The sequence below is a fragment of the Oncorhynchus nerka genome, linkage group LG18 (assembly GCF_034236695.1).
Source record: "Oncorhynchus nerka isolate Pitt River linkage group LG18, Oner_Uvic_2.0, whole genome shotgun sequence".
Lineage (NCBI taxonomy): Eukaryota > Metazoa > Chordata > Actinopteri > Salmoniformes > Salmonidae > Oncorhynchus > Oncorhynchus nerka.
The window spans coordinates 6,623,185-6,635,684 of record NC_088413.1 but is presented as its reverse complement, the minus strand read 5'-3'; the positions used below and the strand labels follow the sequence as shown (position 1 = coordinate 6,635,684).

Below are 12,500 nucleotides of genomic sequence, written 5' to 3'. Positions count from 1 at the left end.
CTAACCCATACTCTTAACCCTAAACCCTAGTTCCTAACCCATACTCTTAACCCTAAACCCTAGTTCCTAACCCATACTCTTAACCCTAGTTCCTAACCTATACTCTTAACCCTAAACCCTAGTTCCTAACCTATACTCTTAACCCTAAACCCTAGTTCCTAACCTGTACTCTTAACCCTAGTTCCTAACCTATACTCTTAACCCTAGTTCCTAACCTATACTCTTAACCCTAGTTCCTAACCCATACTCTTAACCCTAGTTCCTAACCTATACTCTTAACCCTAGTTCCTAACCCATACTCTTAACCCTAGTTCCTAACCCATACTCTTAACCCTAGTTCCTAACCCATACTCTTAACCCTAGTTCCTAACCTATACTCTTAAACCTAAACCCTAGTTCCTAACCTATACTCTTAACCCTAGTTCCTAACCCTAACCCTAGTTCCTAACCTATACTCTTAACCCTAGTTCCTAACCCTAGTTCCTAACCTATACTCTCAACCCTAGTTCCTAACCTATACTCTCAACCCTAGTTCCTAACCTATACTCTTAACCCTAGTTCCTAATCCATACTCTTAACCCTAGTTCCTAACCCTAACCCTAGTTCCTAACCTATACTCTCAACCCTAGTTCCTAACCTATACTCTTAACCCTAGTTCCTAACCTATACTCTTAACCCTAGTTCCTAACCTATACTCTTAACCCTAGTTCCTAACCCTAACCCCTAGTTCCTAACCTATACTCTTAACCCTAGTTCCTAACCCTAAACCCTAGTTCCTAACCTATACTCTTAACCCTAGTTCCTAACCCTAAACCCTAGTTCCTAACCTATACTCTTAACCCTAGTTCCTAACCTATACTCTTAACCCTAGTTCCTAACCTATACTCTTAACCCTAGTTCCTAACCTATACTCTTAACCCTAGTTCCTAACCTATACTCTTAACCCTAGTTCCTAACCCCTACTCTTAACCCTAACCCCTAGTTCCTAACCCATACTCTTAACCCTAGTTCTAACCCATACTCCTAACCCTAGTTCCTAACCCATACTCTTAACCCTAGTTCCTAACCTATACTCTTAACCCTAGTTCCTAACCCATACTCTTAACCCTAGTTCCTAACCTATACTCTTAACCCTAGTTCCTAACCTATACTCTTAACCCTAGTTCCTAACCTATACTCTTAACCCTAGTTCCTAACCTATACTCTTAACCCTAGTTCCTAACCCATACTCTTAACCCTAGTTCCTAACCTATACTCTTAACCCTAGTTCCTAACCCATACTCTTAACCCTAGTTCCTAACCTATACTCTTAACCCTAGTTCCTAACCTATACTCTTAACCCTAGTTCCTAACCTATACTCTTAACCCTAGTTCCCAACCTATACTCCTAACCCTAGTTCCTAACCCCTAGTTCCTAACCCATACTCTTAACCCTAGTTCCTAACCCCTAGTTCCTAACCTATACTCTTAACCCTAGTTCCTAACCCCTAGTTCCTAACCCATACTCTTAACCCTAGTTCCTAACCCATACTCTTAACCCTAGTTCCTAACCTATACTCTTAACCCTAACCCCTAGTTCCTAACCCATACTCTTAACCCTAGTTCCTAACCTATACTCTTAACCCTAGTTCCTAACCCATACTCTTAACCCTAGTTCCTAACCTATACTCTTAACCCTAGTTCCTAACCTATACTCTTAACCCTAGTTCCTAACCTATACTCTTAACCCTAGTTCCTAACCTATACTCTTAACCCTAGTTCCTAACCCATACTCTTAACCCTAGTTCCTAACCTATACTCTTAACCCTAGTTCCTAACCCATACTCTTAACCCTAGTTCCTAACCTATACTCTTAACCCTAGTTCCTAACCTATACTCTTAACCCTAGTTCCTAACCTATACTCTTAACCCTAGTTCCTAACCTATACTCCTAACCCTAGTTCCTAACCCCTAGTTCCTAACCCATACTCTTAACCCTAGTTCCTAACCCCTAGTTCCTAACCTATACTCTTAACCCTAGTTCCTAACCCCTAGTTCCTAACCCATACTCTTAACCCTAGTTCCTAACCCATACTCTTAACCCTAGTTCCTAACCCATACTCTTAACCCTAGTTCCTAACCTATACTCTTAACCCTAACCCCTAGTTCCTAACCCATACTCTTAACCCTAGTTCCTAACCCATACTCTTAACTCTAGTTCCTAACCTATACTCTTAACCCTAACCCCTAGTTCCTAACCCATACTCTTAACCCTAGTTCCTAACCTATACTCTTAACCCTAGTTCCTAACCCTAGTTCCTAACCCTAGTTCCTAACCCATACTCTTAACCCTAGTTCCTAACCTATACTCTTAACCCTAGTTCCTAACCCATACTCTTAACCCTAGTTCCTAACCTATACTCTTAACCCTAGTTCCTAACCTATACTCTTAACCCTAGTTCCTAACCCTAACCCCTAGTTCCTAACCTATACTCTTAACCCTAGTTCCTAACCTATACTCTTAACCCTAGTTCCTAACCCTAACCCCTAGTTCCTAACCTATACTCTTAACCCTAGTTCCTAACCCTAACCCCTAGTTCCTAACCTATACTCTTAACCCTAGTTCCTAACCCTAGTTCCTAACCAATACTCTTAACCCTAACCCCTAGTTCCTAACCCTAGTTCCTAACCCTAGTTCCTAACCCCTAGTTCCTAACCTATACTCTTAACCCCTAGTTCCTAACCTATACTCTTAACCCTAGTTCCTAACCCCTAGTTCCTAACCTATACTCTTAACCCCTAGTTCCTAACCTATACTCTTAACCCTAGTTCCTAACCCCTAGTTCCTAACCTATACTCTTAACCCTAGTTCCTAACCCTAGTTCCTAACCCTAGTTCCTAACCCTAGTTCCTAACCTATACTCTTAACCCTAGTTCCTAACCCCTAGTTCCTAACCAATACTCTTAACCCTAGTTCCTAACCCCTAGTTCCTAACCAATACTCTTAACCCTAGTTCCTAACCCCTAGTTCCTAACCCATACTCTTAACCCTAGTTCCTAACCAATACTCTTAACCCTAGTTCCTAACCCCTAGTTCCTAACCCCTAGTTCCTAACCCTAGTTCCTAACCTATACTCTTAACCCTAGTTCCTAACCCCTAGTTCCTAACCCCTAGTTCCTAACCTATACTCTTAACCCTAGTTCCTAACCCCTAGTTCCTAACCCCTAGTTCCTAACCTATACTCTTAACCCTAAACCTAAAACTAATCTTAGCTCCTAACCATAATTCTAACCTTAACCCCCCTAGAAACAGTTAAACACACACACACACACACTCCTGTCACCGTCTCTATAGCCATCTCGATGGCCAGGTTGTCATCAGTGTTGGGACATTTCAGGAAGTGCTTCAGGGCCTGAGAGAGAGAGAGAGATAGACAGACGGAGAGGGAGAGAGAGAGAGAGAGAGAGAGAGAGAGAGAGAAGAGGGGTGAGTGAGTGAATGGGCCAATTTATTAATGGGGGGTGGATGGATGAATGGATGGATGCATAGATAGATAGATAGATAGATGAGTACTTTGCTGTACTGATAGATAGACAGACAGAAGGGATAGATATAGATAGATAGATAGATAGATAGATAGATAGATAGATAGATAGATACAGTAGATAGATAGATAGATAGACAGAAGGGATAGATATAGATAGAGATAGATAGATAGATAGATAGATAGATAGATAGATAGATAGATAGATAGATGAGTACTTTGCTGTACTGGCCACACTTGTGGAAGAACCTCCCAGCCTGCAGGTGTTTGTTCTCCCCCTGGAAGTAGAGAGCCATACTCTGGTAGTCCTCCTGGGTGGCCTCAGAGCCTGTACACACACACACACACACACACACACACACACACACACACATAAATATTCACTACTTTCCACTGACTATGAATGCATCAACACTAACAGAGTACATCTGATAGACTCCCTCCTCCCACACACTCACCCCCCCTCCTCTCAGCCCACAGACTCCCTCCTCCCACACACTCACCCCCTCCTCTCAGCCCACAGACTCCCTCCTCCCACACACTCACCCCTCCTCCTCTCAGCCCACAGACTCCCTCCTCCCACACACTCACCCCCCTCCTCTCAGCCCACAGACTCCCTCCTCCCATACACTCACCCCCTCCTCTCAGCCCACAGACTCCCTCCTCCCACACACTCACCCCCTCCTCTCAGCCCACAGACTCCCTCCTCCCACACACTCACCCCCCCCTCCTCTCAGCCCACAGACTCCCTCCTCCCACACACTCACCCCCTCCTCTCAGCCCCCAGACACCCCCTCCTCTCAGCCCCCAGACACCCCCTCCTCTCAGCCCCCAGACACCCCCTCCTCCTCCCAGCCCCCCTCCTCTCAGCCCCCAGACACCCCCCAGACAGAGAGACTGACTGATGATATCAGCGTAGCTGACCATCCCCTCCTCCCCCCCCCACAGACAGAGAGACTGACTGATGATATCAGCGTAGCTGTCCATCCTCTCCTCCCCCCCACAGACAGAGAGACTAACTGATGATATCAGCGTAGCTGTCCATCCTCTCCTCCCCCCACAGACAGAGAGACTGACTGATGATATCAGCGTAGCTGTCCATCCCCTCCTCCCCCCTCCCCACAGACAGAGAGACTAACTGATGATATCAGCGTAGCTGTCCATCCCCTCCTCCCCCCCCACAGACAGAGAGACTAACTGATGATATCAGCGTAGCTGTCTACCCCCCCCCCCACAGACAGAGAGACTGACTGATGATATCAGCGTAGCTGTCCATCCCCCCTCCCCCCCACAGACAGAGAGACTGACTGATGATATCAGCGTAGCTGTCCATCCCCCCTCCCCCCCACAGACAGAGAGACTAACTGATGATATCAGCGTAGCTGTCCATCCCCTCCCCTCCCCCCCCACAGACAGAGACTAACTGATGATATCAGCGTAGCTGTCCATCCCCTCCCCCCCCACAGACAGAGAGACTGACTGATGATATCAGCGTAGCTGTCCATCTGCCCGTGTTGCTGAGCCAGCTGGAAGGCCTCGTCGTTACAGTGGGACAACACCAGGAACTGGATGGCTGAGCCGTAGTCACTGAGACGCAGGAAGAACCTGAAACACACACACACACACACATAAACACACCAGGAACTGGATGGCTGAGCCGTAGTCACTGAGACGCAGGAAGAACCTGAAACACACACACACACACAGAGACATAAACACACCAGGAACTGGATGGCTGAGCCGTAGTCACTGAGACGCAGGAAGAACCTGAAACACACACACACAGACATGAACACACACACACACACACACACACAGACAGAGACATAAACACACCAGGAACTGGATGGCTGAGCCGTAGTCACTGAGACGCAGGAAGAACCTGAAACACACACACACACACACACAGACATAAACACACACACACACAGAGACATAAACACACACACACACACACAGACAGACATAAACACACCAGGAACTGGATGGCTGAGCCGTAGTCACTGAGACGCAGGCAGAACCTGAAACACACACACACACAGAGACATAAACACACACACACACACCCACACACACAGACATAAACACACACACACAGAGACACACACAAACACAGATAGACATAAAAACACACACACACACACACACACACACAGATAGACATAAACACACACACACACACACACACACAGATAGACATAAACACACACACACAAACACCACTTAGAATCATAATAAAAGTAGAGTCTGTCTCGCTGCATGACTGTCTGTCTCGCTGCCTGTCTGTCTGTCTCGCTGCCTGTCTGTCTGTCTCGCTGACTGACTGTCTGTCTCGCTGCCTGTCTGTCTGTCTCGCTGACTGACTGTCTGTCTCGCTGCCTGTCTGTCTGTCTCGCTGCCTGTCTGTCTGTCTCGCTGACTGACTGTCTGTCTCGCTGACTGTCTGTCTGTCTGTCTCGCTGACTGTCTGTCTGTCTGTCTCGCTGCCTGTCTGTCTGTTTCGCTGACTGACTGACTGTCTCGCTGACTGTCTGTCTGTCTCGCTGACTGTCTGTCTGTCTCGCTGACTGTCTGTCTGTCTCGCTGACTGTCTGTCTGTCTCGCTGACTGACTGTCTGTCTCGCTGACTGACTGTCTGTCTCGCTGACTGTCTGTCTGTCTCGCTGCCTGCCTGACTGTCTCGCTGCCTGCCTGACTGTCTCGCTGCCTGACTGTCTGTCTCGCAGCCTGTCTGTCTGTCTCACTGTCTGTCTCGCTGCCTGACTGTCTGTCTCGCTGCCTGACTGTCTGTCTCGCTGCATGACTGTCTGTCTCGCTGCCTGACTGTCTGTCTCGCAGCCTGTCTGTCTGTCTCACTGTCTGTCTCGCTGCCTGACTGTCTGTCTCGCTAACTGACTGTCTGTCTCGCTAACTGACTGTCTGTCTCGCTGCCTGACTGTCTGTCTCGCTGCCTGACTGTCTGTCTCGCAGCCTGTCTGTCTCACTGTCTGTCTCGCAGCCTGTCTGTCTGTCTCACTGTCTGTCTCGCTGCCTGACTGTCTGTCTCGCTGCCTGACTGTCTGTCTCGCTGCCTGACTGTCTGTCTCGCTGCCTGACTGTCTGTCTCACTGCCTGACTGTCTGTCTCGCAGCCTGTCTGTCTGTCTCACTGTCTGGCTCGCTGCCTGACTGTCTGTCTCGCTGCATGACTGTCTGTCTCGCTGCCTGACTGTCTGTCTCGCTGCCTGACTGTCTGTCTCGCAGCCTGTCCGTTTGTCTCGCAGCCTGTCTGTCTGTCTCACTGTCTGTCTCGCTAACTGACTGTCTGTCTCACTGCATGACTGTCTGTCTCGCTGACTGACTGTCTGTCTCGCTGCCTGACTGTCTGTCTCGCTGCCCGACTGTCTGTCTCGCAGACTGACTGTCTGTCTCGCAGCCTGTCCGTCTGTCTCGCAGCCTGTCTGTCTGTCTCAACGTCTGTCTGTCTCGCTGCCTGACTGTCTGCCTCGCTGCCTGTCTGTCTGTCTCGCAGCCTGTCTGTCTCACTGTCTGTCTGTCTCGCTGCCTGACTGTCTCGCTGCCTGTCTGTCTGTCTCGCTAACTGACTGTCTCGCTGACTGACTGTCTCGCTGCCTGACTGTCTGTCTGTCTGGCAGCCTGTCTGTCTGTCTGTCTCGCTGCATGACTGTCTGTCTCGCTGCCTGACTGTCTGTCTCGCTGCCTGACTGTCTGTCTCGCTGCCTGACTGTCTGTCTCGCAGCCTGTCTGTCTGTCTCGCAGCCTGTCTGTCTGTCTCGCAGCCTGTCTGTCTGTCTCGCTGACTGACTGTCTCGCTGCCTGACTGTCTGTCTGTCTCGCAGCCTGTCTGTCTGTCTCGCTGCATGACTGTCTGTCTCGCTGCCTGACTGTCTGTCTCGCTGCCTGACTGTCTGTCTCGCAGCCTGTCTGTCTGTCTCGCAGCCTGTCTGTCTGTCTCGCAGCCTGTCTGTCTGTCTCGCTGACTGACTGTCTGTCTCGCTGCCTGCCTGACTGTCTCGCTGCCTGACTGTCTGTCTCGCTGCCTGACTGTCTGTCTCGCAGCCTGTCTGTCTCGCAGCCTGTCTGTCTGTCTCGCAGCCTGTCTGTCTGTCTCGTTGACTGACTGTCTGTCTCGCTGCCTGACTGTCTGTCTCGCTGCCTGACTGTCTCACTGCCTGACTGTCTGTCTCGCTGACTGACTGTCTCGCAGCCTGTCTGTCTGTCTGTGTCGCAGCCTGTCTGTCTGTCTCACTGTCTGTCTCGCTGCCTGACTGTCTGTCTCGCTGCCTGACTGTCTCGCTGCCTGACTGTCTGTCTCGCTGCCTGACTGTCTGTCAGCCTGTCTGACTGTCTGTCTCGCTGCCTGTCTGTCTGTCTCACTGTCTGTCTCGCTCTGACTGTCTGTCTGTCTGTCTCGCTGCCTGACTGTCTGTCTCGCTGACTGACTGTCTGTCCCTCTGACTGTGTGTCTGTCCCTCTGACTGTGTGTCTGTCCCTCTGACTGTGTGTCTGTCCCTCTGACTGTGTGTCTGTCCCTCTGACTGTGTGTCTGTCCCTCTGACTGTGTGTCTGTCCGTCTGTCCCCACCTGGCAACCATCTTGGCCCCGTCGATGCTCTGCGTCTCCCTGACAATGCGGACGGCGTCTTCAGGGTTGTTGAGGTGATCCAGCAACACCCGGATCACGTTGTCCCAGTCCCTGGCACTCTCATAGGCCTGGGCAGCCTCCTTAAACCTGACACATACAATATTATCCCCAGTCCCTGGCACTCTCATAGGCCTGGGCAGCCTCCTTAAACCTGACACACACAATATTACCCCCAGTCCCTGGCACTCTCATAGGCCTGGGCAGCCTCCTTAAACCTGACACACACAATATTACCCCCAGTCCCTGGCACTCTCATAGGCCTGGGCAGCCTCCTTAAACCTGACACACACAATATTACCCCCAGTCCCTGGTACTCTCATAGGCCTGTCTCCTGTCTCAATATTATCCCCCTTAAACCATAATATTATCCCAGTCCCTCACCCTGTCTCCTTAAACCATAATATTATCCCTCACACTGTCTCCTTAAACCATAATATTATCCCTCACACTGTCTCCTTAAACCATAATATTATCCCAGTCCCTCACCCTGCCTCCTTAAACCATAATATTATCCCAGTCCCTCACACTGCCTCCTTAAACCATAATATTATCCCTCACACTGTCTCCTTAAACCATAATATTATCCCTCACACTGTCTCCTTAAACCATAATATTATCCCAGTCCCTCACCCTGCCTCCTTAAACCATAATATTATCCCTCACACTGTCTCCTTAAACCATAATATTATCCCTCACACTGTCTCCTTAAACCATAATATTATCCCAGTCCATCACCCTGCCTCCTTAAACCATAATATTATCCCAGTCCCTCACACTGCCTCCTTAAACCATAATATTATCCCTCACCCTGCCTCCTTAAACCATAATATTATCCCAGTCCCTCACCCTGCCTCCTTAAACCATAATATTATCCCAGTCCCTCACACTGACTCCTTAAACCATAATATTATCCCAGTCCCTCACCCTGTCTCCTTAAACCATAATATTATCCCAGTCCATCACCCTGCCTCCTTAAACCATAATATTATCCCAGTCCCTCACACTGTCTCCTTAAACCATAATATTATCCCTCACACTGTCTCCTTAAACCATAATATTATCCCAGTCCCTCACACTGTCTCCTTAAACCATAATATTATCCCTCACACTGTCTCCTTAAACCATAATATTATCCCTCACACTGTCTCCTTAAACCATAATATTATCCCTCACACTGTCTCCTTAAACCATAATATTATCCCTCACACTGTCTCCTTAAACCATAATATTGTCCCAGTCCATCACCCTGCCTCCTTAAACCATAATATTATCCCAGTCCCTCACACTGCCTCCTTAAACCATAATATTATCCCTCACCCTGCCTCCTTAAACCATAATATTATCCCAGTCCCTCACCCTGCCTCCTTAAACCATAATATTATCCCAGTCCCTCACACTGACTCCTTAAACCATAATATTATCCCAGTCCCTCACCCTGTCTCCTTAAACCATAATATTATCCCAGTCCCTCACCCTGTCTCCTTAAACCATAATATTATCCCAGTCCATCACCCTGCCTCCTTAAACCATAATATTATCCCAGTCCCTCACACTGTCTCCTTAAACCATAATATTATCCCAGTCCCTCACCCTGTCTCCTTAAACCATAATATTATCCCAGTCCCTCACCCTGTCTCCTTAAACCATAATATTATCCCAGTCCATCACCCTGCCTCCTTAAACCATAATATTATCCCAGTCCCTCACACTGTCTCCTTAAACCATAATATTATCCCTCACACTGTCTCCTTAAACCATAATATTATCCCTCACACTGTCTCCTTAAACCATAATATTATCCCTCACACTGCCACCTTAAACCATAATATTATCCCAGTCCCTCACCCTGTCTCCTTAAACCATAATATTATCCCTCACACTGTCTCCTTAAACCATAATATTATCCCTCACACTGTCTCCTTAAACCATAATATTATCCCTCACACTGCCTCCTTAAACCATAATATTATCCCAGTCCTTCACCCTGTCTCCTTAAACCATAATATTATCCCAGTCCCTCACACTGCCTCCTTAAACCATAATATTATCCCAGTCCCTCACACTGCCTCCTTAAACCATAATATTATCCCTCACACTGTCTCCTTAAACCATAATATTATCCCTCACACTGTCTCCTTAAACCATAATATTATCCCTCACCCTGTCTCCTTAAACCATAATATTATCCCAGTCCCTCACACTGTCTCCTTAAACCATAATATTATCCCTCACCCTGTCTCCTTAAACCATAATATTATCCCAGTCCCTCACACTGTCTCCTTAAACCATAAAATTATCCCAGTCCCTCACACTGCCTCCTTAAACCATAATATTATCCCTCACACTGTCTCCTTAAACCATAATATTATCCCAGTCCCTCACACTGTCTCCTTAAACCATAAAATTATCCCAGTCCCTCACACTGCCTCCTTAAACCATAATATTATCCCTCACACTGTCTCCTTAAACCATAATATTATCCCAGTCCCTCACACTCTCCTTAAACCATAAAATTATCCCAGTCCCTCACACTGTCTCCTTAAACCATAATATTATCCCAGTCCCTCACACTGCCTCCTTAAACCATAATATTATCCCAGTCCCTCACACTGCCTCCTTAAACCATAATATTATCCCAGTCCCTCACACTGCCTCCTTAAACCATAATATTATCCCAGTCCCTCACACTGACTCCTTAAACCATAATATTATCCCTCACACTGCCTCCTTAAACCATAATATTATCCCAGTCCCTCACACTGACTCCTTAAACCATAATATTAGCCCTCACACTGCCTCCTTAAACCATAATATTATCCCAGTCCCTCACACTGCCTCCTTAAACCATAATATTATCCCTCACACTGCCTCCTTAAACCATAATATTATCCCAGTCCCTCACACTGCCTCCTTAAACCATAATATTATCCCAGTCCCTCACACTGCCTCCTTAAACCATAATATTATCCCAGTCCCTCACACTGCCTCCTTAAACCATAATATTATCCCTCACACTGCCCCCTTAAACCATAATATTATCCCTCACACTGTCTCCTTAAACCATAATATTATCCCAGTCCCTCGCCCTGTCTCCTTAAACCATAATATTATCCCTCACACTGCCCCCTTAAACCATAATATTATCCCTCACACTGTCTCCTTAAACCATAATATTATCCCAGTCCCTCACCCTGTCTCCTTAAACCATAATATTATCCCTCACACTGCCTCCTTAAACCATAATATTATCCCTCACCCTGTCTCCTTAAACCATAATATTATCCCTCACACTGCCTCCTTAAACCATAATATTATCCCAGTCCCTCACACTGCCTCCTTAAACCATAATATTATCCCTCACACTGTCTCCTTAAACCATAATTTTATCCCAGTCCCTCACACTGCCTCCTTAAACCATAATATTATCCCTCACACTGTCTCCTTAAACCATAATATTATCCCAGTCCCTCACCCTGTCTCCTTAAACCATAATATTATCCCTCACACTGTCTCCTTAAACCATAATATTATCCCTCACACTGGCTCCTTAAACCATAATATTATCCCTCACACTGCCTCCTTAAACCATAATATTATCCCAGTCCCTCACACTGTCTCCTTAAACCATAATATTATCCCTCACACTGGCTCCTTAAACCATAATATTATCCCAGTCCCTCACACTGTCTCCTTAAACCATAATATTATCCCAGTCCCTCACACTGTCTCCTTAAACCATAATATTATCCCTCACACTGTCTCCTTAAACCATAATATTATCCCAGTCCCTCACACTGTCTCCTTAAACCATAATATTATCCCTCACACTGCCTCCTTAAACCATAATATTATCCCAGTCCCTCACACTGTCTCCTTAAACCATAATATTATCCCAGTCCCTCACACTGTCTCCTTAAACCATAATATTATCCCAGTCCCTCACCCTGTCTCCTTAAACCATAATATTATCCCTCATACTGTCTCCTTAAACCATAATATTATCCCTCACACTGCCTCCTTAAACCATAATATTATCCCAGTCCCTCACACTGATTCCTTAAACCATAATATTATCCCTCACACTGCCTCCATAAACCATAATATTATCCCAGTCCCTCACACTGCCTCCTTAAACCATAATATTATCCCAGTCCCTCACACTGTCTCCTTAAACCATAATATTATCCCTCACACTGCCTCCTTAAACCATAATATTATCCCTCACACTTCCTCCTTAAACCATAATATTATCCCTCACACTGCCTCCTTAAACCATAATATTATCCCAGTCCCTCACCCTGTCTCCTTAAACCATAATATTATCCCTCACACT

The 12,500-nt window shown here is 46.9% G+C and overlaps 1 protein-coding gene across 1 annotated transcript in view; it reads right to left on the bottom strand.

The window, feature by feature from the left end:
- Window positions 1-12,500, bottom strand: part of LOC135561731 (WD repeat-containing protein 19-like) — a 104,685-nt gene that overhangs the window by 17,875 nt on the left and 74,310 nt on the right. Inside the window, exons 25-28 of the mRNA XM_065003477.1 lie at window positions 8,108-8,254; window positions 5,005-5,129; window positions 3,743-3,852; window positions 3,324-3,392 (exon numbers count right to left, since the gene is read on the bottom strand). Coding sequence (XP_064859549.1) covers window positions 3,324-3,392; window positions 3,743-3,852; window positions 5,005-5,129; window positions 8,108-8,254 — 451 coding nt within the window. The remainder of the gene's footprint in view (window positions 1-3,323; window positions 3,393-3,742; window positions 3,853-5,004; window positions 5,130-8,107; window positions 8,255-12,500) is intronic.